This window comes from Punica granatum, chromosome 7 (genome assembly GCF_007655135.1).
Source record: "Punica granatum isolate Tunisia-2019 chromosome 7, ASM765513v2, whole genome shotgun sequence".
Taxonomy (NCBI): domain Eukaryota; kingdom Viridiplantae; phylum Streptophyta; class Magnoliopsida; order Myrtales; family Lythraceae; genus Punica; species Punica granatum.
The window spans coordinates 26446417-26468849 of record NC_045133.1 but is presented as its reverse complement, the minus strand read 5'-3'; the positions used below and the strand labels follow the sequence as shown (position 1 = coordinate 26468849).

Below are 22433 nucleotides of genomic sequence, written 5' to 3'. Positions count from 1 at the left end.
CCAACTCGTAGGTCCACTTCGCCCTTTGCCAACGATCTACTGTCCTTTAGGTCCTGCATATTTTCACAAATATGAGCACCACACCCGGTATCTAATACCCAAGATGTAGAAGTAGTAGATACATTGATCTCTATAACATGGATACCTGAAGTGGAAGTCTCACTTCCCTTCTTCTTCTTCAACTCCTCCATGTATACCTTACAATTCCGCTTCCAATGTCCAGTGTTGCCACAATGGAAGCAGTAATCATTTTTCGCCACCTTGGCTTTAGGTTTCAACGCACCCAAGTCAAACTTGGATGCACATTTAGCCTTCTTGCCTTTACTCTTGCCCTTGCCCTTTCTTTTGGTCCCCTGAACCATTAGAACGGACGTCCCCTTGCTGATATCATGCTCAGCTGTTCTCAACATGTTAAGCAGTTCAGGCAATGGTTTATTGTAGTCATTCATATTATAGCTCATGATGAACTGACTATAACTGCTGGGCAGCGACTGTAGGACTAAATCTGTGGCCAACTCTTGACCCAGAGGAAATCCCAGTCTTCCCAGAGTCTCGACGTACCCAATCATCTTGAGTACATGAAGACCCACTGGGCTACCCTTAGTCAACCTTGCCTAAAAAAGTGCTTTAGAGATTTCGAATCTCTCATGTCGGGCCTGCTCTTAATAGAGCTGCCTGAGATGCACGATCATATCGTACGCCTTCATGTTCTCGTGTTGCTTCTGAAGCTCCGAGTCCATGGTGACTAACATGAGACATCCGACGTTTACGACATCATCATGATGCTTACTATAAGCATCTTTCTCAGCTTGGGGGGCATCGTCAGGTGGTGGCGCAAGAAGAGGTTGCTCTAAGACATATAGTTTCTTTTCTTGGGTGAGAACAATTCTCAAGTTTCGATACCAACTAAGGAAATTATTCCCTGACAGTTTGTCCTTATCAAGGACAGATCGCAAACAGAAAATACTAGAAGTGCTCCCTGCCATGGTAACTACCACATAAATATGCAAAATAAGTATTACGACACAACAATATTTAATGAGGACTTTATTAAATATTGCTCTCACTATTTATATCAAATCAATGACTCTCACCATTGATTTAGAGAATATCATTCTCATAGTAGCTCAAGATCCATATCTCACCAAGCTCTGAGTCAGCGAGGGCTGATTCACCCAGAACTGGCTATTTAGGTAGGGAACTCACTTTCCCAATTGCATCACATGCAACTCTTGATTAGTTGGGTGAATAACTCCTTATTCAAATCTATCTTATAGATCGATGCCCAACTACATGCCTCTGAACTCCTAATCCTATTAGGCTTGTTCAGTTAAGTCCGACCCACTGGTAAACACCACATCTTACTAGGATAGATGAGGGTATCCTGCGAAGGCAAGGTCTACACACTCATCGATCTTGGTCTTGACGAGCGTTACACGGTGGAAGAATATGGACTTAATATTTTGAGGGATTTTATTAACATTGAATCGATCTCACCATACACTATTATGTAACCATTACATAATAGTCCACACGTATAACTATTATACTAACACAACTAGCACATAGTCCAAGTCTAACAGTCATGCACCGCAAATATCAAACATAATCACACCAGTACCAAGCATAAAATCATATTTTATGCTATTATCTACTCAGATTCTAACTAGCTAGGCTCTGATACCAATTGCTAGTTTCACCAGGCGCAACGGAAGCGTAAAAGGAACAAAAATTCAAAATTTTCTACCTGTGAAACTAATTCCAAGACCTACTAGAAGAATAAGAGTAAATAAAAGCGTACCTGGAATATTTAAAATTGTCGACCGAGCGTCCCACGCGTGACGCCTCTACTGGTATCCACACCGACTTTGTCGACGAGTTTTCGGATCGGCGGTGCTAGCGGCCAATACTCGAAAGAAACACCGATGCAACACCCGAAATTTTAAGACTAATGGGGTTAATTCAAATTGAACAATTCAACTTGAATTTCCCCACATTAATGCACGTACACACATATGTATGTATATGCTTATGCATACATATATATCACATATATATGTATATATATAGCACACATATATCTCTGTACATTTACATGCACACATATATATAAGCATAAGGGGGGAGACTTTCAAGTCTCTTTACCGATGTGGGACAAGAGGAATTAAGAATTCCAAATTGCCATGTGTCCTCACATGAATCGTGCATCAATTGTGTCTATTTAATCTAATAAATCGAGTCTAATTAATCGACAAATTTAATCTCATTAAATATCCGATTAATCGGTCGCATCATTAATTATCTAATCTTTATTAGACAATTTTATTATTTCAAAATATCTCGTCAATTTAGTCGTAGTGTGTGACCCTGTAGGTTCCCAATTACGTTGATAATAATATCGAAATCTCTATTTCAATATTATAAACAGTGAGCGGCATCTAGCAATGCATCACTGTTACTCAAGTAATCGGAAAGTCAATTTCTCGACGAACCTCGTGACCTATATTACCGTGTAATATAATCCATTGTCCTCTATATCTCTATTGAGCCCAAGGCATGGTCGATGACATTTTTGTATGGCTCAATATCTCTCTTTCTTGGTTTACCAGGTAAGTCTATCAGAACAAATGAGCTCGATATCGTTATATCGACTCATTTGGGTATGCATACACTTTTAGACTTAACCACCAAGTGGCCGTGAGATATCGCTCCCGTTTCGTAGGAGGGACAAATCCTATCTCGGTCACTCACATTCCTCTCCATGCTCTGTGATATACCCAATAACTGTCTTTATAACCAGCCTGTTACGGTGGCGTTTGACAGTATCAAAGTATATGACATTACATGTAGGAATCCATGGTGACCTCAAGTCAAAGGACCATTACACTATAGTCACTTTGAGATATGCTAATGACAGTCACGTAACAACCCATGTAGCAATCTCATGGCGGATCAGTCCAATACACATTACTCTTAATGTATACATGTGGTGTGATTTGATATCTCCATATCCATGACCTATGAGATTTGGTCATCAATCAACACTTACACTAGTCTAACCGTATTATCGTTGTCCTAATTAACGATAATACTTTGACTATGGACATTTAGGAATAATGTTCAGTAATTATAGGATCTCACAATCAAGTCACACTTGATGCCTATTGAACCTACTATTCCAAGAACATTATTGTGTAAAATCATATTTAGCGCAATCTACACAATAACAGATATGCCTCGTAATATAATGAAATACATATCATATTACAGAACTGATGATAGATTGCATCTAGGGCATACACCAATTCCCAACAGAAATCGCCTCTGTTCGAGCCAAAATTAGGGTTAGAGACTCCCCCTATATCATTAGTGACTCTGACCGCGAAATCGATTGCTTCTGTATTGGATTCCCTGCCTTGAGCGATCTGTTGTTGAGCTTCATCATAAGCGGCCATGGAATGCGCTCGATTTGCGTTCGGTAGAGGGTCCATACTTAGAATTTGTGACCGGATGGTTGAGAACTCGGGATTGAGCCCGTTTAGAAATTGATACACTTTCTCTTTCTCCTTATGAGTCGCAAGTTGAAGTCCAGAATTACAAGTACAAGGCGGCAGATCAAGGTATAAGTCCAATTCATCCCACAAACTTTTCAATTTCGAATAATATTCAGAAACCGATCTCTTCTCCTGTCTGAGAAGACAAATATCAGTTTTAAGTTGATGGATTCTTGACTCATTCCCTTGAGAAAATCGTTCTCTGAGATCATCCCAGAGTGTTTTTGCGTTCTTTGCTCCTGCTACTGAATTCTGTAATTCTTCATCCAGATGGTTGAAGATCCACGAGACAAGCATTGAATTGCAAGTCACCCATTGCTCATGGTAAAGCTCTCCCTCTGCTAGTTGAATCACTTTGCCTTCGATAAATCCCAGTTTATACTTGGCTTGAAGCAAGGTTTGCATTGCTTGGGACCAGGTATTATAATTCCTGCCATTGAGTTTACAGGAAATTAGTTGCGTCCCTGGACCGTCCGAAGGAGCAAAGACATAAGCCGGTGGCAAGCTTCTAGCCGAGCAATTGGTGTTAGTGTTCTTGGACATCTCAATAGCTTAGGAGATTAAGAAACTGGGAGAAGACGCTCAGCACAGAGTTGCTGGCAGGATGAAGCTCGACCAATAGATCGGCAGATAGAACCAATTGTCCTCAAGATCGGAGCTCTGATACCATGTCAAGAGACGGAATTGAAACAGAAGAAAGGATTGACAAAGAGGAGAATTGCCTAGAAGAGCTTGCATTTGTTATTCAATTATACGGTACGTATACACCCAAGTCTGATGAAATAAAAGGAAAGAGTTATCAACGGCTAAAACTAAGGCTATCCTAGTAAAGTATGTAAAGATATATACATAATTTACAATAGGAAGAAAATCTTCCCATAATACCATGCTTCTGTATATTTAACATGTGCTATGGAATCGTTCTCCTTAATTTTCCACCCTTTACATATCGTAGGGACGTTTTCTTATTAGACGTTGCGCGATGGCCCGTCGAATTAGCAAGGATGAAACTTATAAGAAAGTCTATAAAACAAAAGGAAGTGCTTGAGAGAGCTTAATTTAATGAAAACCTTACTTTAACATATAGACTGCTGTTTGCTTGCATGCCAATGGCATTACAGTGATTCCACAGCTTATTATCTCACCATGCAAAGGCATTGACGAAACTACGCACGCATACACGCATACACCACACAAAACACATGATAATATATACTAACTTCCATGATCACTCCTGTGATTTCTCATGTCGACTGGAGCTGGAAATTAGCTTTTGTCTCGTACTTTTATTTAGTGTTTCCCAGCTCCGGTTTCCTCCGTTGTACAGTGGTGGCCATGATGGCAGTGGTGGCCATGGTGCCCATCATCGTGGCCATAGCCACCGTGGCCCTTTCCGTGGCCGTGTCCACCATGTCCATAGTGATCCATCCCCACAGTCTCCCCTGCAAAAGTCGAATAAAATGTGCAGGGGATGTCATATATATGTTCGTGTGTATTGGTTTCATTGAACTTGTTTCCAGTCTCCATATGAATTCGACTATTTGGTCAAGAACTCAATCGTGTATAACATATATTAACTCCACCATTCCATTTCCATAAGATATTAAATTCTTCATCGGTTGAGGTGGTACATACATATATGAGTCAGTAAGACTATATGCACGATGTCCCCATAAAGGAAAGTAGTTTTACCAGTTTGGGTGGTTTCGGCCAGCTCACGGGCGGACACAGCCTCGGATGAGACGAGAATGATCGCGACGAAGGCGAGGCTGAGGAGAAGGACCTTTGAGGGGGCCATTGTTAATGTCTCTTTCAATCACAAGAGGAAATCAAGAACGATTAGAAGTAGTAATAAGAGCTTAACTAGATGTGGTGGTGGGAGTAATTAAGGGAAGTGCTGGCCCTATTTATAGACAGATCGCTGGAGCGAGGGAGAATATAAGTGGACAGATTAAAAAGAAGGTACTATGTTTAGTGGATATATTACGTGATATTGTGTTACCAGACACATTAAAGTTTTTTATCAACAGTAATTTCTTTATTGATATTACTAAAAATCAAGAGGAATTGGAGACCCTATTAACTTGTGACTTAATTACGTGTTGCACCCGTTATATATAAGACTTTGTTCTGGCTGAGATGTACGTCCAAAGTGAGGAGAGTTAAGTCGAGTTTTAGCTTCATAAGTGGGCCCCGATATTTGTTATTATACGTGCCTGATCTTATCTTACCTCCCATCTTGCCTTAATTTTCCTTATTTTTACCATATAAGATTTATCTAAAGATTTCGACGCTCAATCTTTTTAAGTAAAGCCTTGAATATCAGTTTTACAAAAAAAGAAAATACATGATTATTGAGAGAGTTTTATCTCTTTAATAGGTTGATTCAAATCGAACTGAATTAATCGAGATTCGGGATCCGTTGTACTTGCAAATATTAAGATGCATCCCCAAAAAAAATTTCCTTCTTTTATGTTTGATTTTGTCAAAAGATAATGCGTACAATTAATCCCAGTAGAAAACGACCTTTCCTCTACATTATGATAAAAAATAAGATGTTTGACGATTTCATTACATTATGACGTGCACTCATTTATCGACCAAGTTTTTAGAAAAACGCATTTAATAATACACTCTGTATTACGATACCAATTGTATGACGACAGTGTTTTCTGTTTGATATTTCGCTCACCGTCCCCTCCAAAATGATTTCACTTCTGTCCATGATACAGAGTCAATAAACCAAAACCTCGACTCGAGCAGCTAGAGCAAAATGGAACGGATTGGACATGTTGAGCTAGACAGTACTCATCAAAACGGAATGGATCGGACATGTCGAGGTAGACAATCCTGATCAATATCTAACGCTAAGAAATCTCGTGTAGAAGACTATTGAGGCTTTCTTGTGCAGAAGAATCTAAATTCCTATATATATATATATATAGAATGTCGCAAATTGGTTCAAATTCAGTAGAATGTGGCAAATCAGTCTTCTATCATTTTGTCCCGCCCATATTTGACTAAAGAGGATATATATGTTGGAGGCGATACCTTCGTGATGGACCGGAGACGAAGCCAAACCAAATATGGAGACGGAGCTGATGAAGAACTTCAATCAACTTGGAGTCGGCCAATGAAGGATATATACAAAATTTGAACTCGACTTATTAAGTGATTAATTCCAGCTTGAACATGAGGTGCCTTTGATCATGAAATAATTCTAGTGGAATGTATAAAATCTTGTTTTCATCAAAATAAGCATTAATATCATAGTATAATTGCGGCTATGGCATGTCATTTGTTGCCATTATTCTCACGAGTTCATATCTGCATTCTTTCATTGTTTTTATACAACTATTATGTTGACTCCTTCTCCTGTATTTATAGGAAAAGAATGCTCTTAAAGAAGAGAAATTAAAGCAAGAGGAGAAGTATAAGTGGGCCATTGTCGATGGTGTCAAAGAGAAGGTTTGAAAACTTCAGTATATTTACAATTGAAGTATTTGTGATTTTAACTTGAACTTTAGTATGAATATATATTCTTTGCTCTATCCATTTACTTAGCCAGCTTGCAATTCAGCCTCATATATTTATCAATCCACTTTAGCTTGGTCTCTGATTCTAAATTTCAGGTTGGGAACTTCAGAGTTGAGCCACCTGGGTTATTCCGTGGGCCCCGAGAGCATCCAAAGGTTGTATACATTATGTAAAACGTAGAACTCTTTTATCATGACTATTTTGTTGGCATGCAAGTTTATGCTATTATTCATAGATTGCCAATTAATTGATTTTGTTTACTCTTAATTTGACAGATGGGAAAGCTAAAACGGCGTATTCGCCCAAGCGATATTACAATTAATATTGGAAAGGGTGTTCCAGTTCCGGAATGTCCTATCCCTGGTGAAAAGTAATGTTTGCCTCAACGGCCTAAAAATTAGTGTAACTTCAATGTCTGGACATTTTGCTTGCTTTCTCTACTAATGAAACTGGACTTATTCAATTGATATGGCAGATGGAAAGAAGTAAGACATGACAACACTGTCACGTGGTTGGCCTTTTGGAATGATCCTATAAATCAGAGGGAGTTCAAATATGTGTTTCTTGCTGCAAGCAGCTCCTTGAAGGGCCAAAGTGATAAGGAGAAATATGAGAAAGCGAGGATGTTGAAGGTGCGACTCTTAATTTATCTTAATTAGTTTTTTCATTCCTTACAGACTTTTGGAATGAATGAATTTGTGATTTCTGACGCTACCGACTTCTTTTTACTATAGGACCACATACACAAAATAAGGACAGCGTATACAAAGAATTTCACGAGCAAAGATGCTTCGAAGCGGCAAATAGCAGTTGCTACTTATCTGATAGATAAGCTGGCTCTGAGGGCTGGAAATGAGAAGGTACAATGCTTAGGAATGCTTGTACATGTCATATTTACCTCCATTGCTCCTAAAAAATGTGGCTCTTAAAGATGGAACAGACCTTAACAGAGTATTGTGCTATTTTCATATTGTGGAAAGGTTTTATTATTTGCCGCATTACTTGAGAGTGAATCTTGCACGTTTTCTTGGGGGTTCAGTGATTTACACAAGAAGGCTCCTTCGCATTAGATTTGCAAGCAATCTAGGATTCAGACATCTAAGGAATTAAGTGTGGGTACACCTTTTAATTTCCTACAATGTTTTTAGACCCTCGTATAATGGGTCTCTGATGTTGTAAGAATCACGCATCTTATCACAAAAGTAATATGCAACTTCTGCTGCTGCTGCTGCGCTTCTCCCCTCTTTGTTCTCTTAAGTGCTGCATTCTATCTATCTTCTTCTCCTTTTCTTTTTGGATATCTAAGGAATTAATGTCTAATGCAACTTCTTGATTGGCTCTTGGATAAGTGTACTGGACATCGTTTGCTCTTAATAATATCATCACTTATTTTTATTTTTTTAAAATAGTACTAGCCTAACTCCTATTCTATGTCTACCTCCTGATTATTGATTAGATGACTTATGCTTAAGATGCATTCCGTGAATGTTTCTTCTCATTTTTAATCTCTTATCTTTTGATAGGTAAATCCTTATATTGAATGTTACCTCTATATATGTAAATGACTGCTCCGGCTTCGCGTAACTTCTTGCTCCAGTCTGTTGTGTCTATGTGAGCTTTTCATTTGATCCCCCATTTTTTCTCCAGTGTAAGAAGTTGTGTGTGAGAGGTCACATACTGTTCGTGCAGATATCAAAGACAAAGATGTAAAAGATGTGTGTACCTTCAATTTAATGATTTTTTCTCTTTGCTTGCAGGACAATCTTAAAGAGCTGAAAGTAGACTTGGAACGGGCCGGTGCAAGGGAATCTCTTCTTTTTCTTGCTATTTTAGCGAAAGGAAAATTTTTTAGTTCTAGGATGATGAGGATTAAAGTCGGATGCTCAACTAATCTAATTGTGGATGGGGTTTCTTGGGTTCCCCGTGTTCTTTCATCTCTACCGTCTGTGTTCTTTCGTCTTATTTGGGGACTCTCATTCTCAGCGGAGAATTTGTGTCGGACATGATCCTCGGATACTTCTGTTCTGAACATTTTATTTTTCTCTTTTAATTTAATGTCGAAAGAATTACTGAGAAATGTTCAGTTGGTAAATGTGATTATTTTTTGCTTTGCTGCTTTCTTGATTTTCACTTCTAATGCTTCCTTCTGTGTGCGCACTCAAATTTCATCTCGTCGGGGTACGTATGCGCGTGCCTATGCAACGCGGTTTAGTATCCACCTTCCCGTGGGGACGCGGGACGAACACGCGTGAGAAGGAGTCGCCACTTACTATTTACGACCCAAAGGTCGAGGGCCGTTAAGTCGCCTGGGTCTAGGGGTACGGAGTACACCTAATTGCCAAGGCATATGGTCTTGCGGAACCCAAAATTCCGAATTCGAGAGTTGTATTACGTGCGAGCCTATATCCCGCGCGCTCTATTGATACTCTAGCTTAATAGCTTGCCATTTTATTTATATACCACATGATTTAGGTTGCACTCGACTCGCCCGTTTTGATACCGTAAATTCGAAAAAACACTCCAACCGTCCACTCTCCGACCGGGATTCTTACATGAATAAATGTACAATATAAACCCTTACGTTGTTCTCTCAAGTAAATAAAATAAAAATTACAACAACTGAATCCCGATTGGTTTGCATCCGGTCATTATTCCACTCCTACTCACCGTGTGATTTGGGAAAAGACTGAAAATAAAATTAAGATGTGCGCTCGGTATGTGGGGGCATTGGACCCCGTGATCGACGGTTGGGGGCGTTGGACCCCGTGCATGACGTATCCTATGAGTTCGGGCTTGAACCACAATAAAACTGACAAAAAACATATGAAGATAGATAAAAACAGATAAAAACATATGAAAACAGATGATTACAGACAAGTTGTGTATTAAGCGCCAAGTTTGCGTGATTAATCCAATTATGAACCGAAATTATTTGACAAACAATTTCCTAGCCTAAACGGACGAAAGAACATGTTTGTGTACGGTGCTAATCCGACTAAAGATGTGTGGATCTGTTTTAGATTGTTCTGCATGGTGACAGTGCGTTTTTTACTAATTGTGCCAAGAACATATTTTCCACCTAGAAAATCCAAAATCTATCCCTTTTTGCCTATTTGCCCGTGTTTGATTACGCTGAGTGCACAGTTAGTCGAATTCTACATTTTATGACAGAAGTTCTAAATTATCAACACAATTACCGGTAATTTATCAATTTATGCATTTTGCTTAAAGTTGAGTGATTTAACTTAGCCAAGTTAAGCATCTCTTTTTTTGCGTGTGTAGAATTTTTGAATTAATTAAAATTTTGCTGAATGCTTTGAATTTGTGGGTTTCATGTCGTCGAGCCAGCCATTGATGGACCGTTCGATAGAGCCCTAATTCTCGACCATTTTAAACTGATTTTAAGTCGGGCTTATATGATTAATCCAAATTCATGTGAGAAATTATCAAGGAAAACATCCAAACACGCGAATCAGGGACACACAATCTCGTCAAGCTCATCGAATTCACTCATCGAACATCGGAAGACCTATCGCATGATGCTAAGATGGAGATTGATACCTGATCCCAAGAAATTCTCAGGATGAGCTAGCTCGGAAGATCCTCGACTACTGCGGACCGTGGCGGCCTTCAAGTCGGGACTCAACCTAAGCCTAGGTAAGTCTCCACATCGTCTTCGGACCCCGCCGACATCGGCCTGCTATCTTCTCGTTTCTCCACCTTTCTCCTCCTCCCATGAGACATGCAAGAAGCAAAAACAAGGAAACGAGGAGAAGGGACGAGGTAGGAGACTATGACTCTAAATGACTAATACCAACATGGAGGCGAATCAAGTACTAGATCAACACTCGCTTCACTTGTCATTTACGAATCAATTAAATCTTCTCATGGCTTGTTATGCATTTATCATTCTCATTTCACGATTGTCATGAGACTCCAATGAGAGTAGGCAAAGATGACCCGAGCATCAAAAGATTTTTCTTACTGCATTTTCATGATCGAAATAGGTCCCAAAATCCGTAAATCAATTCAGGTCAGAATTTAAAACTTCTCAAAATGGACCTTAATGAAGCCCACTAGACACGAGATGCAAAGGGAGAGCGACCCTAAGAAGTCTAAACTCGAAGGTGACCAATTTCATGAAGCAATGGAGGTCGAGACTAGTGTTTATGGCCATTAACTATCGGTGGACAGCACATAGGAACGTCTTAAACCATGCATGAAATAACAAGGCTCAAGGTACCGAAACTATAGAAGTATTCAACATTAATTTTGGCTAGTGCTTAGAATCAAAGGAATTAAAGGGAGGGTTAGTCACCTCAGCTACTAACATGAACGTGGCACCAAATCCACCAAACTAATCCAAAAGTGATCATTCAGCTCAACTAGGCACTTTAAATGCATTTCAAGCAAATTAAGTCCAATGAAATAAGCTCAAGCTGAACAAGAATTATCATGTATCACAGCTACCTAAAGTCAGTTGCGCTCAGATCGAATAAGCTCACTAGAATTACGAAGGGACACAACCGACTAATTAGTTCCAGCCGCTGATCGGAAAGGAGCTTTACCACGGGTGAAGGAGTTCAAGCCGAAATAGATGCTGTTAATCGAAGAGGATCTAAGCTGGGAGGAGATCGGATCAAGCAAGATGGCATTTGGGCGGAGTCACGATGATGAGCTCGAGATTGAAATGGTGGAGCGGCTGTAACCCAGTTGAGCTGCTGAACAGATAATGCGAGAGGCTTCCTTGGTGGCTTGTCGCCATGGACTGGACCTGAGAATGGAAACAAAAGGGAACACAATGGGAAAAGTCAAAGGCAATCAAATGCAGATGAAAAGAATGAACGCAAGAAAGGAAACGGGGACTTAGCTCGGGAGCGTTTAAACAACAGCGCAGCAAAGAGAACGGCTCAGGGGAGAAGCTGGGACGTTCGATCTCAGGGAGTTCCGAATGGGGTGATGTGAAGTTGAGCTGGAAGTTGTACGTGTCCCCATGGACCATCCTAGTGTAGGGCTATGAAGTTGATGATGTCTGGGAATGCATGGGGGGTTCTGTGGGAGCTGAGGGGACCGTTCATATGTGAGCTAAGGGTCGGTTTTTGTGAGCGGAAGGGAGTTTTCGAGCTGAGCAACAAAGAGAGAACTGAGGGCGTGGGAGGTGAAAGGGAGTTGAGAGTGCTGTGAGAGAATTGAGCTGAGGGAGATTTGGTTTGACCTGTGAGCAACTCCTTCGCGAGCTCAGGGCCGTCCGTGAGCTATGGTTTTTTTCTTTTTCTTTTTTTGAAGAAGCTGAGGGTGTGAATAATCTGCCGAGAGAGAGAAAAAGAGAGAGAGGGAGTCGTGAGAGAGGAACTGAGAAAGGAACCGCCATGAGCTGGGGGATCCTCTGAGAGGAAGAGGACCAGCTGAGGGTTTCTCTCTTCTGTTGTTCTGCCTCTTTTTTCGAAAAAACCCCGAGAATTTCAGCTGAGGTCAGGAAAAGCTTCCCGTTTCTGCTGCTCTCTGTCCATTTTTCTTGCCGTGAGGAAGAAGAAGAACCAGAGGAGGTGGTTGCTGAGGAGTTGCAGAAGAGGAGCAGAGATGGTGTGCGGGAGAAGAGGAATGGGTGGTGTACACTCCACCTTAAGAAGCAGAAGATGCAGAGTTCTGACCAACAGTCCATGGGGTTTACCTGGACATCCGAAATTTTTTATGGACTGCTCATGAAACTTTCGGTCCATGTGATATTTCTTCTTGATCTCTACACGAGTTAGAGACATCCTCGTAAAATTTGAAGACCGTTCGACTCAGGAAGTACCCGAAAGAATTTTTCTCCAACAGATGGCCAAAACTGGGAGATTTGATTCCGATCTGTGAGGAAACATTTAATTTTGTACTAATCTAGCCTAAAACACATCCTGTTTTTCTTGATTTTCTGAATCTTTGGTGAATTAGGAATCCAATGCCATTGATCATGCTTGAAAATACGAAGAATTGAATTTTTTATGAATTTTCTCCCTAAACTGGCAGAATATGTCCTGGTTTAACTGTTTCGGGCATGATGCGCTCAAAAATTCATAACTCTCTCTCCGTATTGAATCTTGGAACGAATGACCTGTCAAATTGAACCTAAGTCGATTTCCTAGGTCAACCATATGGAATTCACCCTTTTAGGTTTAGGATTGACCGTGATATGATGTGTTGAATCCCATGCTGGAGCTGCTGTATTCACTGTTTGGGCACCCCAGTTCCCACGAATTTTATCTTTTTGCTCGAATGGGCTCTCGACGTGATTTTTGCATTGAAATGTCCCTGACTCACCAAATCTTGATCTAAAAATATGGAACTTGGTTCTAGGATCCACGAAGATAGCCTTTCTCATCGGAGAAAATGATACAGAGACGTGATTTCCTCTCTGTCCACTACATTCGGTTCGAATATTGATAATTCGCGTCTTACTCTTCGGGATCAATGGTGTGTGCCGCAAAATTCCATATGTTTCCCTCGCCATTAGAGTTATAGAATCCTAGTCAGGAGCCTTGCTGATGTCCTGTTCTGGAGCCGGTGAATCAAAATGGGGTGCTAACATTATGTCATTCTGCTTCAGTCGTGTTGCGGCCCTACTATCTAACTGGGCATGCTGCATGAACAACCATTAACCATGGACGATATGCGTGCGCGTGTTTATATTTATATATATATATATGTATGTATTTTTTCCTTTTTATGTTTGAGACCCAAAGATTGATCAAGTGTCGGTCTCAAAGATTGATCAAGTATCGGTTGATTCCAGTCACGAGGTTAATTCAGAGAATTTATTTATTTAATGTATTGAAGGATAAGTCGGCCCACGGAATTAATGGACTGTGTTGGATATTGATATCCGGAGGCTCTCTCTAAGCCCAATTGGAAGATTTTTAGTATCTGATGAATCGGCACGCTTGACAATTAATTCGGCCAAATTCACTAAACCATCACCTTGATAATTAACTTCGACTGATGAAGCCCAGTTCATCGTGGGTTTAAAAGAACGGATCGATCTTTCAATTAAAGCACGCCAGCCAGAGTTCCCGCAATTTGTCAAAAGTGATATTTGCTGGTCGAAACTCAGTAATTCTCTTCATAAAGATTAAATTCGATACTTTTTCCCGCGTGTATCTTCAACTTTGTAACTCGAAATATCACATAGTATAAAAAGATTTAACAAAAATATGCAACTCTTATATACACAGTTCCTTCCTACATCTTATCACGAATTTATAAACTCCCATGTAAGAATTAGTAGGCGTTCTTAGATATAGATAATCATTTGGTATTTTCGAATAGTCACTTTAGGATTCAGATTAAATCATATAACTTGTTATAAGAAGGTATTGTTCTTGGAGTATATAATAGTTAATTACGTATATATTAAAATTTTCCATGCTTCTGTATATTTAACATGTGCTATGGGATCGTTCTCCTTAATTTTCCACCCTTTACATATCGTAGGGACGTTTTCTTATTAGACGTTGCGCGATGGCCTGTCGAACTAGCAAGGATGAAACTTATAAGAAAGTCTATAAAACAAAAGGAAGTGCTTGAGAGAGCTTAATTTAATGAAAATCGTACTTTAATATATAGACTGCTGTTTGTTTGCATGCCTATGGCATTACAGTAATTCCGCAGCTTATTATCTCACCATGCAAAGGCATTGACGAAACTACGCACACATACACGCATACACACACAAAACACATGCTAATATATACTAACTTCCATGATCACTCCTGTGATTTCTCATATCGACAGGGGCTGAAAATTAGCTTTTGTCTCGTACTTTTATTTAATTGTGCCCATCATCGTGGCCACATATTTAATGGTGCCCATCATCGTGGCCATAGCCACCGTGGCCCTTTCCGTGGCCGTAGCCTCCGTGGCCCTTTCCGTGGCCGTAGCCTCCATGGCCGTGTCCACCGTGTCCACCATGTCCACCATGTCCATAGTGGTCCATCCCCACAGTCTCCCCTGCAAAAGTCGAATAAAATGTGCCGGGGATGTCATATATATGTTCGCGTGTATTGGTTTCATTGAATTTGTTTCCAGTCTCCATATGAATTCGACTATTTGGTCAAGAACTCAATCGTGTATAACATATATTAACTCCACCATTCCATTTCCATAAGATAATAATTACTTCATCGGTTGAGGTGGTACATATATATATGAGTTAGTAAGACTATATGCACGATGTCCCCATAAAGAAAAGTAGTTTTACCAGTTTGGGTGGTTTCGGCCAGCTCACGGGCGGACACAGCCTCAGATGAGACGAGAATGATAGCGAGGAAGGCGAGGCCGAGGAGGAGAAGGACCTTTGAGGGGGCCATTGTTAATGTCTCTCTCAATCACAAAAGAGGAAATCAAGAACGATTAGAAGTACGGATAAGAGCTCAACTAGATGTGGTGGTGGGAGTAATTAAGGCAAGTGCTGGCCCTATTTATAGACAGATCGCTGGAGCGAGAGAGAATATATGTGGTCAGATTAAGAAGGCATAACGTGCAGTGAATATATTACGTGATATTGTGTTATCAAGCACATAATTTTTTTTACCAACAATAATTTTTTTAATGATATTATTAAAAATGAAGAGGAATTGCAGAGTCAAGTAAAGTTTTAGCTTCATAAGTGGGCCCTGATATTTGTTATTATACGTGCCTGATCTTATCCTACCTCCCATCTTGCCTTAATTTTCCTTCTTTTTACCATGTAAGTTATATCCAAACACTTTTTAAGCAAAGTCTTGAATATCAGTTTTACAAAAAAAAAAAATACATGATTATTGAGAGAGTTTTACCTCTTTAGCAGGTTGATTCGAATCGAACTGAATTAATCGAGAGTCGGGGATCCGTTGTACTTTCAAATATTAAGATGCATCCCCAAATTTTTTTTTTCTTCTTTGATGTTTGATTTTGTCAAAAGATAATGCACCCAATTGATATCAGTAGAAACGGACCTTTCCTGTACAATAATTAGTGTATTTTGCTAATGAAAGTTGGAAGTTGTTGGGTCTTAGCTGATAAAAAATAAGATGTTTGACGATTTCATTACATTATGACGTGCACTCATTTATCGACTAAGTCTTTAGAAAAACGCATTTAATAATACACTCTGTATTACGATACCAATTGTATGACGACAGTGTTTTCTGTTTGATATTTCGCTCACTGTCCCCTCCAAGATGATGTCACTTCTGTCCATGATACTGAGTCAATAAACCAAAACCTCCACTCGAGCAGCTAGAGCAAAACGGAATGGATCGGACATGTCGAGGTAGACAATCCTCATCAATCTCTAACGCTAAGAAATCTTAGAAGACACTTGAGATTTTCTTGTGCAGAAGAATCTAAATTCCTATATATATAGATATAGAATGTCGCAAATTGGTTCAAATTCAGTAGAATGTGGCAAATCAGTCTTCTATCATTTTGTCCCGCCCATATTTGACTAAAGAGGATATATATGTTGGAGGCGATACCTTCGTGATGGACCGGAGACGAAGCCAAACCAAATATGGAGACGGAGCTGACGAAGAACTTCAATCAACTTGGAGTCGGCCAATGAAGGATATATACAAAATTTGAACTTAGCCTGCAATCTAATTTCTCAAAAATATACAGTTTTGCCATTTATTTTTTCAGTGTGAACTCAACTTATTAAGTGATTAATTCTAGCTTGAACATGAGGTGCCTTTGATCATGAAATAATTCTAGTGGAATGTATAAAATCTTGTTTTCATCAAAATAAGCATTAATATCATAGTATAATTGCGGCTATGGCATGTCATTTGCTGCCATTATTCTCACGAGTTCATATCTGCATTCTTTCATTGTTTTTATACAACTATTATGTTGACTCCTTCTCCTGTATTTATAGGAAAAGAATGCTCTTAAAGAAGAGAAATTAAAGCAAGAGGAGAAGCATATGTGGGCCATTGTCGATGGTGTCAAAGAGAAGGTTTGAAAACTTCAGTATATTTACAATTGAAGTATTTGTGATTTTAACTTGAACTTTAGTATGAATATATATTCTTTGCTCTATCCATTTACTTAGTCAGCTTGCAATTCAGCCTCATATATTTATCAATCCACTTTAGCTTGGTCTCTGATTCTAAATTTCAGGTTGGGAACTTCAGAGTTGAGCCAGCTGGGTTATTCCGTGGTCCCGGAGAGCTTCCAAAGGTTGTATACATTATGTAAAACCCAGAACTCTTTTATCATGACTATTTTGTTTACAAAGATTGCCAATTAATTGATTTTGTTTACTCTTAATTTAACAGACGGGAAAGCTAAAACGGCGTATTCGCCCAAGCGATATTACAATTAATATTGGAAAGGGTGTTCCAAGGGTACACCTTTTAATTTCCTACAATGTTTTTAGACCCTCGTATAATGGGTCTCTGATGTTGTAAGAATCACGCATCTCATCACAAAAGTAATATGCAACTTCTGCTGCTGCTGCTGCGCTTCTCCCCTCTTTGTTCTCTTAAGTGCTGCATTCTATCTATCTTCTTCTCCTTTTCTTTTTGGATATCTAAGGAATTAATGTCTAATGCAACTTCTTGATTGGCTCTTGGATAAGTGTACTGGACATCGTTTGCTCTTAATAATATCATCACTTATTTTTATTTTTTTAAAATAGTACTAGCCTAACTCCTATTCTATGTCTACCTCCTGATTATTGATTAGATGACTTATGCTTAAGATGCATTCCGTGAATGTTTCTTCTCATTTTTAATCTCTTATCTTTTGATAGGTAAATCCTTATATTGGATGTTACCTCTATATATGTAAATGACTGCTCCGGCTTCACGTAACTTCTTGCTCCAGTCTGTTGTGTCTATGTGAGCTTTTCATTTGATCCCCTATTTTTTCTCCAGTGTAAGAAGTTGTGTGTATGAGAGGTCACATACTGTTCGTGCAGATAACAAAGACAAAGATGTAAAAGATGTGTGTACCTTCAATTTAATGATTTTTTCTCTTTGCTTGCAGGACAATCTTAAAGAGCTGAAAGTAGACTTGGAACGGGCCGGTGCAAGGGAATCTCTTCTTTTTCTTGCTATTTTAGCGAAAGGAAAATTTTTTAGTTCTAGGATGATGAGGATTAAAGTCGGATGCTCGACTAATCTAATTGTGGATGGGGTTTCTTGGGTTCCCCGTGTTCTTTCATCTCTACCGTCTGTGTTCTTTCGTCTTATCTGGGGACTCTCATTCGCAGCGGAGAATTTGTGTCGGACATGATCCTCGGATACTTCTGTTCTGAACATTTTTTTTTCTCTTTTAATTTAATGTCGAAAGAATTACTGAGAAATGTTCAGTTGGTAAATGTGATTATTTTTTTGCTTTGCTGCTTTCTTGATTTTAACTTCTAATGCTTCCTTCTGTCATTCTGCTTCAGTCGCGTTGCGGCCCTACTATCTAACTGGGCATGCTGCATGAACAACCATTAACCATGGACGATATGCGTGCGCGTGTTTATATTTATATATATATGTATGTATTTTTTCCTTTTTATGTTTGAGACCCAAAGATTGATAAAGTGTCGGTCGATTCTGGTTACGAGGTGAATTCAGAGAATTTATTCATTTAATGTATTGAATGATAAGTCGGCCCACGGAATTAATGGACTGTGTTGGATATTGATATCCGGAGGCTCTCTCTAAGCCCAATTGGAAGATTTGTAGGATCTGATGAATCGGCACGCTTGACAATTAATTCGGCCGAATTCACTAAACCATCACCTTGATAATTAACTTCGACTGATGAAGCCCAGTTCATCGTGGGTTTAAAAGAACGGATCGATCTTTCAATTAAAGCACGCCAGCCAGAGTTCCCGCAATTTGTCAAAAGTGATATTTGCTGATCGAAACTCAGTAATTCTCTTCATAAAGATTAAATTCGATACTTTTCCCCCTGTGTATCTTCAACTTTGTAGCTCGAAAAATCACATAGTATAAAAAGATTTAACAAAAATATGCAACTCTTATATCCATAGTTCCTTCCTACACCTTATCACGAATTTATAAACTCCCATGTAAGAATTAGTAGGCGTTCTTAGATATAGATAATCATTTGGAATTTTCGAATAGTCAGTTTAGGATTCAGATTAAATCATATAACTTGTTATAATAAGGTATTGTTCTTGGAGTATGTAATAGTTACTTACGTATATATTAAAATTTTCCTTGCTTCTGTATATTTAACATGTGCTATGGGATCGTTCTCCTTAATTTTCCACCCTTTACATATCGTAGGGACGTTTTCTTATTAGACGTTGTGCGATGGCCCGTCGAACTAGCAAGGAATTCTATAAAACAAAAGGAAGTGCTCGAGAGAGCTTAATTTAATGAAAACCGTACTTTAACATATAGACTGCTGTTTGCTTGCATGCCAATGGCATTACAGTGATTCCACAGCTTATTATCTCACCATGAGGCATAGACGAAACTACGCACACATACACGCATGCACACACAAAAACACATGATAGTATACACCAACTTCCATGATCACTCCTGTGATTTCTCATATCGACTGGAGCTGGAAATTAGCTTTTGTCCCGTACTTTTATTTAATTGTGCCCATCATTGTGGCCACATATTTAATGGTGCCCATCATCGTGGCCCTTTCCGTGGCCGTAGCCACCGTGGCCCTTTCCGTGGCCGTAGCCTCCGTGGCCCTTTCCGTGGCCGTAGCCTCCGTGGCCCTTTCCGTGGCCGTAGCCTCCGTGGCCGTGTCCACCATGTCCATAGTGGTCCATCCCCACAGTCTCCCCTGCAAAAGTCGAATAAAATGTGCAGGGGATGTCATATATATGTTCGTGTGTATTGGTTTCATTGAATTTGTTTCCATTCTTCATATGAATTCGACTATTTGGTCAGGAACTCAATCGTGTATAACATATATTAACTCCACCATTCCGTTTCCATAAGATATTAATGACTTCATCGGTTGAGGTGGTACATACATATATAAGTTAGTAAGACTATATGCACGATGTCCCCATAAAGGAAAGTAGTCTTACCAGTTTCGGTGGTTTCGGCCAGCTCACGGGCGGACACAGCCTCGGATGAGACGAGAATGATCGCGAGGAAGGCGAGGCCGAGGAGGAGAAGGACCTTTGAGGGGGCCATTGTTAATGTCTCTTTCAATCACAACAGGAAATCAAGAACGATTAGAAGTAGAAATAAGAGCTTAACTAGATGTGGTGGTGGGAGTAATTAAGGGAAGTGCTGGCCCTATTTATAGACAGATCGCTGGAGCGAGGGAGAATATAAGTGGACAGATTAAGAAGGTATTGTGTTCGGTGGATATATTACGCGGTACTGTGTTACCAGACACATTAAATTTTTTTATCAAACAGTAATTTTTTATTGATATTACTAAAAATTAAAAGGAATTGAAGACCCTATTAATTTGTGACTTAATCACGTGTTGCACCCGTTATATATAAGACTTTGTTCTGGCTGAGATGTACGTCCAAAGTGAGGAGATTCAAGTCGAGTTTTAGCTTCACAAGTGGGCCCTGATATTTGTTATTATACGTGCCCGATCTTATCCTACCTCCCATCTTGCCTTAATTTTCCTTCTTTTTACCATATAAGATTTATCCAAACATTTCGACATTCATTCTTTTTAAGCAAAGTCTTGAATATCAGTTTTATAATAAAAAATAAAAAATATATGATTATTGAGAGAGTTTTACCTCTTTAATAGGTTGATTCGAATCGAACTGAATTAATTGAGAGTCGGGATCCGTTATACTTTCAAATATTAAGATGCATCCCAAAAAAAATTTCCTTCTGTTATGTTTGATTTTGTCAAAAGATAATGCTTACAATTAATACCAGTAGAAATGACCTTTCCTCTACAATAATTAGTGTATTTTGCTAATTAAAGTTTGAAGTTGTTGGGTCTTAGCTGATAAAAAATACGATGTTTGACGATTTCATTACATTATGACGTGCACTCATTTATCGACCAAGTCTTTAGAAAAACGCATTTAATAATACACTCTGTATTACGATACCAATTGTATGACGACGGTGTTTTCTGTTTGATATTTCGCTCACCGTCCCCTCCAAAATGATTTCACTTCTGTCCATGATACAGAGTCAATAAACCAAAACCTCGACTCGAGCAGCTAGAGCAAAATGGAACGGATAGGACATGTTGAGCTAGACAGTACTCATCAAAATGGAACGGATCGGACATGTCGAGGTAGACAATCCTCATCAATCTCTAACGCTAAGAAATCTCGTGTAGAAGACTATTGAGCCTTTCTTGTGCAGAAGAATCTAAATTCCTATATATATATATATATATATATATAGAATGTCGCAAATTGGTTCAAATTTCAGTAGAATGTGGCAAATTAGTCTTCTATCATTTTGTCCCGCTCATATTTCACTACAGAGGATATATATGTTGGAGACGATACCATGGTAATGGACCGGAGACGAAGCCAAACCAAATTTGGAGACGGAGCTGATGAAGAACTTCAAACAACTTGGAGTCGGGCAATGGAGGATATATACAAAATTTGAACTTAGCCTGCAACCTAATTTCTCAAAAGTATACACTTTTGCCCTTTATTTTTTCAGTGTGAACTCGAATTATTAAGTGATTAATTCTAGCTTGAACGTCCGGTGCCTTTGATAATGAAATAATGCTAGTGGAATGTATAAAATCTAAAAGTATTGTTAGTAACCGAGAAATTTCGTAAACAAAATATCGCGCAACGCGTGGAGTTAAAGTAAATGAGTTTGCGTTATAATGTAATGAATTCGTCAAACATCTTATTTTTTTACCGGATAAGACCCAACAACTATTCCTACTCTGATTAGCAAATTGCATTAGTTAATTATTGAAGAGGAAACATCTTTTTCTACTGATATCATTAATCGTACGTATTATCTTTTGACGCAATCAAACATAAAAGAAAGAAAATTTTTACGACTCAGATTATAATATTCAAAAACTCAACTGATCTCAACTAGCTAACTCAATTTGAGCCGAGTCAGCTCGACCCATTTAAGAAATAAAATTCTCTCGATGATTATATAACTTTTGGGTTACAAGAGAGTTAGGATCACTCACTTTTTTTCTTTTTCTTTTTTTATTGTAAGACTTGAATTTAAGATTTTCTTTTATAGATTCATGTGAGCCAATTCTCAGTTCGGTATTGAAAGGGAAAGTTAAGGCAAGGGGGGAGGTAGGATAAGATCTGGCACCTAGCTAACATATATCAAAGACAAACAAGAAGTCTGGGGTCCACTTAATTATGAAGCTAATCTTGACTTGGCACTCGACAATTTACACTTATAC

At 39.0% G+C, this 22433-nt stretch overlaps 4 protein-coding genes across 4 annotated transcripts; 1 reads left to right on the top strand and 3 right to left on the bottom strand.

The window, feature by feature from the left end:
* Window positions 1–4580: 4580 nt before the first annotated feature.
* Window positions 4581–5431, bottom strand: LOC116213439 (glycine-rich protein DC7.1-like). Its single transcript, XM_031548379.1, has 2 exons — window positions 5247–5431; window positions 4581–4996 (listed from the first exon to the last, which is right to left on the bottom strand). The coding sequence occupies exons 1-2, from the start codon at window positions 5350–5352 to the stop codon at window positions 4845–4847; spliced, it is 258 nt and encodes an 85-aa protein (XP_031404239.1). The 5' UTR covers window positions 5353–5431; the 3' UTR covers window positions 4581–4844.
* A 1209-nt stretch (window positions 5432–6640) lies between these two features.
* Window positions 6641–9208, top strand: LOC116214566 (DNA topoisomerase 1 beta-like). Its single transcript, XM_031549953.1, has 7 exons — window positions 6641–6679; window positions 6942–7022; window positions 7187–7246; window positions 7367–7461; window positions 7567–7723; window positions 7826–7951; window positions 8849–9208. Exons 1-7 carry the CDS (start codon window positions 6641–6643, stop codon window positions 9095–9097), a joined length of 807 nt encoding a protein of 268 aa, XP_031405813.1. The 3' UTR covers window positions 9098–9208.
* A 5456-nt stretch (window positions 9209–14664) lies between these two features.
* On the bottom strand, window positions 14665–15529 carry LOC116213438 (cuticle protein 64-like). The gene is made up of 2 exons (XM_031548377.1): window positions 15328–15529; window positions 14665–15077 (listed from the first exon to the last, which is right to left on the bottom strand). The coding sequence occupies exons 1-2, from the start codon at window positions 15434–15436 to the stop codon at window positions 14926–14928; spliced, it is 261 nt and encodes an 86-aa protein (XP_031404237.1). The 5' UTR covers window positions 15437–15529; the 3' UTR covers window positions 14665–14925.
* Window positions 15530–19444: 3915 nt separating this feature from the next.
* Window positions 19445–20339, bottom strand: LOC116213226 (holotricin-3-like). The gene is made up of 2 exons (XM_031548090.1): window positions 20131–20339; window positions 19445–19880 (listed from the first exon to the last, which is right to left on the bottom strand). The coding sequence occupies exons 1-2, from the start codon at window positions 20237–20239 to the stop codon at window positions 19708–19710; spliced, it is 282 nt and encodes a 93-aa protein (XP_031403950.1). The 5' UTR covers window positions 20240–20339; the 3' UTR covers window positions 19445–19707.
* Window positions 20340–22433: the final 2094 nt, after the last annotated feature.

Coding starts and splice junctions, on each gene's coding strand:
- LOC116213226 (XM_031548090.1), bottom strand. CDS start 20,239: ATGGCCCCCTCAAAGGTCCTTCTCCTCCTCGGCCTCGCCTTCCTCGCG. Junction 19,881..20,130: donor GGCCGAAACCACCGAAACTG/GTAAGACTACTT, acceptor CGACTTTTGCAG/GGGAGACTGTGGGGATGGAC.
- LOC116213438 (XM_031548377.1), bottom strand. CDS start 15,436: ATGGCCCCCTCAAAGGTCCTTCTCCTCCTCGGCCTCGCCTTCCTCGCT. Junction 15,078..15,327: donor GGCCGAAACCACCCAAACTG/GTAAAACTACTT, acceptor CGACTTTTGCAG/GGGAGACTGTGGGGATGGAC.
- LOC116214566 (XM_031549953.1), top strand. CDS start 6,641: ATGGAGACGGAGCTGATGAAGAACTTCAATCAACTTGGA. Junction 7,247..7,366: donor GGCCCCGAGAGCATCCAAAG/GTTGTATACATT, acceptor TTAATTTGACAG/ATGGGAAAGCTAAAACGGCG. Junction 7,462..7,566: donor TGTCCTATCCCTGGTGAAAA/GTAATGTTTGCC, acceptor TTGATATGGCAG/ATGGAAAGAAGTAAGACATG.
- LOC116213439 (XM_031548379.1), bottom strand. CDS start 5,352: ATGGCCCCCTCAAAGGTCCTTCTCCTCAGCCTCGCCTTCGTCGCGATC. Junction 4,997..5,246: donor GGCCGAAACCACCCAAACTG/GTAAAACTACTT, acceptor CGACTTTTGCAG/GGGAGACTGTGGGGATGGAT.